At 60.1% G+C, this 5,442-nt stretch overlaps 1 protein-coding gene across 1 annotated transcript; it reads right to left on the bottom strand.

Moving 5' to 3' along the window:
* Positions 1-673: 673 nt before the first annotated feature.
* Positions 674-5,067, bottom strand: LOC135441397 (phostensin-like). The gene is made up of 4 exons (XM_064700943.1): positions 4,018-5,067; positions 3,322-3,771; positions 1,599-1,860; positions 674-918 (listed from the first exon to the last, which is right to left on the bottom strand). The coding sequence occupies exons 1-4, from the start codon at positions 4,408-4,410 to the stop codon at positions 899-901; spliced, it is 1,125 nt and encodes a 374-aa protein (XP_064557013.1). The 5' UTR covers positions 4,411-5,067; the 3' UTR covers positions 674-898.
* Between the last annotated feature and the right edge of the window lie 375 nt (positions 5,068-5,442).

Here is a 5,442-nt window from a genome sequence, read left to right as displayed (position 1 = left end):
TTTTCCGTGATACAAGCAGCGCTGCCATGGCAACAAAAGCAGGCCTTGGGAGTAGGCAGGCCGCAGGCTTCGTTGCTATGGCGACAAGAGCAGGCCTTGGGAGTAGGCAGGCCGCAGGCTTCGTTGCTATGGCGACAAGAGCAGGCCTTGGGAGTAGGCAGGCCGCAGGCTTTGTTGCTATGGCGACAAGAGCAGGCCACAGGCTTTAGGAGTACACAGGCCGCAGGCTTCATTACCATGGCAACAAGGAGCAGGCCTCACGTGTGCACAGGCCTAGTTGCCATAGCAACAGGATCAGGCCGCAGACTGTTGCCATGGCGACAGGCACAGGCCTTGGCAGTACACAGGCCACAGGCTTCGTTGTCATGGCGACCAAATCAGGCCTTGGCAGTACACAGGCCCCAGGCTCGGTTGCTGCGGCAACAAGACCAGGCCGCAGGCTTCGGCCTACTCCATCCTGCGCCATTTTCGCCCCCTCCCCCACCAAATCCGCCCCCTCCCCATCTCCCCACCCCCCCCTTCAAAGCAGCGTTGCCCCTCCCCCCCTCCCCAAATACTGCCACGGCTTTGGCCCCGCCCCTTCCAGTCCAAACTGGACCAGGCCCAGTCCAAACTGGGAGCGAATACTGATAAAATTCCCCCCCCCAGGTATAAAACCCCTTAATTAGGATAAAAAAAACTCGTTACAGAAATGTAAAAAAAAACCCCGCGGTACTAAAAATCTACAAAATGTGGTAAAAAAACCCCCCCAGACCCCGCCAGGGGGGTGGAATGTTCTGGAACCCCCCCCCCCACACACAAGGAGGGTTTGGGGGGGTCTGTCCGTGTGTCCGGCCCTGTCCGAGTGTCCGGCCCCGTCCGGGGGGTCCTGGGGGGGTCCCGGGGGGCTGGGCCGGGGTTATCGACGGCAGGATTCGTCTGGGGAGGGGGGAAAATGGGTTAGGGACCCCTTGAAATTTACCCGAATTACCCCAAAATCCACAAGAACCCCACAAAATTTACACAAAACTCCCCCAGGATCACAAATCCCCTCAAGATCCCCAAAATCCTCCCAATTAAACAAATCTGCCCCCCCAAAATCTGCCAAAATTCCCCCCAAATCACCCCAAATTCCTTCCAGAAATCCCCCCAAATTCCCCCCAAACCCCAAAATCCCCCCCGAAAGTAACCAAATCCCCCCAAAAACCCAAAATCACCCCCCAATCCCCCAAAACCCAAAAATTTCCCCCCAAATCCCCTCAAAAACCCAAAAATCCCCCCAAAATCCCCCCAAATTAACCAAATCCCCCCAAAAACCCCAAAATGCCCCCAATCCCCCAAAATCCCCCAAACCCCAAATTCCCCAAATCCCCAAAACCCAAAATCCCAAATCCCCCAAATTCCCCCCAAATCCCCCAAAATCCCAAAAATCCCCCAAACCCCAAATCCCCCCAAATCCCCCCCCAAAACACAAAAATTTCCCCCCAAACCCCCTCAAAACCCCCCAAAATCCCCCCCAACCCCTGCAAATCTCCCCCTAATTACCCCAAATCCCCCAAAACCCCCAAAAATCCCCAAAATCCCCCCAAACCCCCCCAAATCCCCCTCCCCACACCCACCCACGAGCAGCGCGCGGCCCCTCAGCCCCCCCGGCAGCCCCCCCAGCGTGGGGGGAGGGGGCTCCTCCTCTTCTTCCTCCTCCTCCTCCTCCTCCTCCTCTTGGCCCGGGGCTGCTTTTGGGGGTCCCGGGCCGGGGGTGCCGGGGTTGGGGGTCCCGGGGTTGGGGTCCTCGGGGGGGCCCCCCCAGGCCGCCAGCGCCGCCCCCTCCGAGGGGTAGCAGAAGGTTCGCTCCAGGTCGCGCTCGCTGAACCAGATCTGCAGCTGCGGGGACGTTTTGGGGCGTTTTGGGGGGATTTGGGGGTTTTGGGGACATTGGGGGTTTTGGGGATTTTGGGGATTTGGGGATTTGGGGATTTGGGGGTTTTGGGGATTTGGGGACGTTTGGGGGATTTGGGGTTTGGGACGTTTGGATTGGGATCGCTGAACCAGATCTGCAGCTGCGGGACGTTTTGGGGGGATTTGGGGATTTGGGGATTTGGGGACTTTGGGGGATTTGGGGACATTTAGGGAATTGGGGATGTTTGGGGGGATTTGGGGACATTGAGAAGATTTGGGGACGTTTGGGATTTGGGGATTGCTGAACCAGATCTGCAGCTGCGGGGACGTTTTGGGGCGTTTTTGGGGGATTTGGGGTGTTGGGGACTTTGGGGGATTTGGGGACATTTGGGAGATTTGGGAATGGGGATGTTTGGGGGGATTTGGGGACAATGAGGGATTTGGGGACGTTTGGATTTGGGATCGCTGAACAGATCTGCAGCTGCGGGATTTTGGGTGTTTTGGGGATTGGGAATTGGGATGTTTGGGGATTTGGGGACATTTGAGGGGATTTGGGGACATTTGGTACATTGGGGACTTTTGAGGATTTGGGGACATTGGGGGCATTGGGGACATTTGGGGACACTGGGGGGTTACACAGGTGACACACAGGTGACACACAGGTAACAGGTGACACAGGTAACAGGTAACAGGTGACACAGGTGACACACAGGTGACACACAGGTGACACAGGTATGACACAGGTGACACAGGTGACACACAGGTGACACACAGGCGACACACAGGTGACACAGGTGACACACAGGTGACACACAGGTGACACAGTGACACACAGGTGACACTGACACAGGTGACAGGTGACACACAGGTGACACACAGGTGACACACAGGTGACACAGGTGACACACAGATGACACACAGGTGACACAGGTGACACACAGGTGACACACAGGTGCCACAGGTGACACACAGGTGACAGGTGACACACAGGTGACACACAGGTGACACACAGGTGACACACAGGTGACACACAGGTGACACTCAGGTGACACAGGGGTAACACACAGGTGACACAGGAGGTTACACAGGTAACGCACAGGTGACACACAGGTAACACACAGTGACACACAGGTGACACACAGGTAACAGGTAACACAGGTAACAGGTGACACAGGTAACACACAAGTGACACACAGGTGACAGGTGACACACAGGTGACACAGCTGACACAGGTGACACACAGGTAACGCACAGGTAACGCACAGGTGACACACAGGTAACAGGTGACACAGGTGACAGACAAGTGACACAGAGAGGTTACACAGGTAACACACAGTGACACACAGGTGACACACAGGTAACAGGTGACATGGTGACACACAGGTGCCACAGTGACACACAGTGACACACAGGTGCCCCAGGTGTCCCCAGGTGTCCCCAGGTTACCTTCTTGCGCCGGGGCTCTCCCTTGGCCAGGCAGGAGCGGGGCAGCGCCAGGTACCCCCCGATCACCTGGATCTGCTCGGCCGTGGGGTAGCGCTTCTTGGGGGGCTCGGCCACGCCCCCGGGGCCACGCCCAGGGCCACACCCAGGGCCACCTGTGGGGACACCTGAGGGGACACCTGAGGGGACACCTGTGCCACCTGCGGGGTCACCTGCGGGGTCGCCGGTGGCGCGGCGCGGCCGCACCGTGATGGTGTTGCCGCTGCGGCGCTGCAGGGCGGGGTGGGGACACGGGGGGGGACACCGGGGGTCACGGCGAGGTGACACCGGCCGGACGGCCGAGGGGACGGGGGCGGACACCTGGACAGTGGCACCGGACACTGGGGTGGACACTGGAGTGGTGGCGCCACACGTGGGGACACCGCTGGACATGGGGACAGTGGCACTGGACACCTGGACAGTGGCACCGGACACCTGGACAGTGGCACTGGACACTGGGGTGGTGGCACTGGACACTGGGGTGGTGGCACACTGGGACACACTGGACATGGCGACACGTGGACACTGGCGGGACACTGGAGTGGTGGCGCCACCGGGGACACCGGACATGGGGGTGGCACTGGACACTGGGGTGGCACTGGACACTGGGGTGGGCACGTGGACCCTGGACAGTGCACGGACAGGACGTGGCACGGACACTGGGGTGGACACTGGGATGGTGGCGCCACACGTGGGGACACCGCTGGACATGGGGACAGAGCCACCGGACATGGGGACACTGCTGGACAGCTGGACAGTGGCACCGGACTTGGGGACAGTGACCCTGGGCTTGGGGACAGAGCCACTGGACACCTGGACAGTGTCGCCGGACAAAGGGACAGCGCCCCCCTCCGGTGACACCGCTGACGTCACAGGGGCAGTGGTCAGCGTGGTCACCAAAGGGGTCACTTGGCCGGACACTGTCCCCGGTGTCCCCACTGACCCCTGACCTCTCCGGCCCTCCACCGCTGTCCAGTTCTTGACCATCCCCTTGACCGTCCCTTGTCCATCTGCTGTCCCCAGGCCAGTGGTCACTCCATGACCTTTGACCATCACTTGTCCCTCTATTGTCCCCAAGCCAGTGGTCACTCCATGACCTTTGACCGTCCCCTGTCCATCCGCTGTCCCCAGGCCAGTGGTCACTCCATGACCTTTGACCGTTCCTATGTCCCTGGCTGACCCTTGACCCCCAGGTGACCCCACGGTGACCCCGCCACGCCCCTCGTCCCCTCCCGGCTCGGGGACAAAGCGGCTCCGCAGGTGACTGACCCGGCCCCGGGGCGGATTTGGGGGATTTGGGGAATTTTGGGGGTCCCAGGAGGAATTTTGGGAATTTTGGGGATCCTGGGAAGGATTTTGGGGATCCCAGGTGGGATTTTGGGGAGGATTTTTGGGATCCTGGGCAGAATTTTGGGGATGATTTTGGGAACAATTTTGGAAATCCTGGGAAGGATTTTGGGGAGGGTTTTGGGGGTCCCAGGTGGGATTTTCGGCAGGGCCGCATTTCTCCACCCCTGGCGCCAGCACCAGGTGGGAGCCCCCTAAACCTTCCTGCCCAGGTGTGCCACCCGTGCCAGGTGTGCCCCCTGTGCCAGGTATAAATCCTGATCCAGGTGTGCCACCTGATCCAGGTGTGCCACCTGTGCCGGGTATAACCCCTGATCCAGGTGTGCCACCTGTGCCAGGTATAACCCCTGATCCAGGTGTGCCCCCTGATCCAGGTGTGCCACCAATACCAGGTGTGCCACCTGTGCCAGGTGTGGGTCCTGATCCAGGTATAACACCTGATCCAGGTGTGCCACCTGTGCCAGGTATAACACCTGATCCAGGTGTGCCCCCCAGAGTCTCCAGCCCAGCTGTGCCCCCTTGCCCAGGTGTGCCCCCTGATCCAGGTGTGCCCCCAAGTGTGCCCCCCATGCCAGGTGTTCCCCTTGCCCAGGTGTTCCCCCAGGTGTGCCCATAGGTGTGCCCCCCATGCCAGGTGTGCCCCCAGGTGTGCCCCCCATGCCAGGTGTTCCCCCAGGTGTTCCCCCTGATCCAGGTGTGCCCCTAGGTGTGCCCCCAGGTGTGCCCCCCATGCCAGGT

This window comes from Zonotrichia leucophrys, unplaced genomic scaffold (genome assembly GCF_028769735.1).
Source record: "Zonotrichia leucophrys gambelii isolate GWCS_2022_RI unplaced genomic scaffold, RI_Zleu_2.0 Scaffold_278_67728, whole genome shotgun sequence".
Taxonomy (NCBI): domain Eukaryota; kingdom Metazoa; phylum Chordata; class Aves; order Passeriformes; family Passerellidae; genus Zonotrichia; species Zonotrichia leucophrys.
This window is presented reverse-complemented; position numbering and strand designations above follow the sequence as displayed.

Bases quoted from the DNA above. Each gene is read 5' to 3' on its own strand.
- LOC135441397 (XM_064700943.1), bottom strand. From the start codon at position 4,410: ATGGTCAAAGGTCATGGAGTGACCACTGGCCTGGGGACAGCAGATGGA. The intron at 3,772-4,017 runs GTGTCCGTGCCA...GCCACTGTCCAG, and splicing joins CCATCCCAGTGTCCACCCCA to GTGTCCAGTGCCACTGTCCC. The intron at 1,861-3,321 runs GTAACCTGGGGA...ACGTCCCCGCAG, and splicing joins GAGAGCCCCGGCGCAAGAAG to CTGCAGATCTGGTTCAGCGA.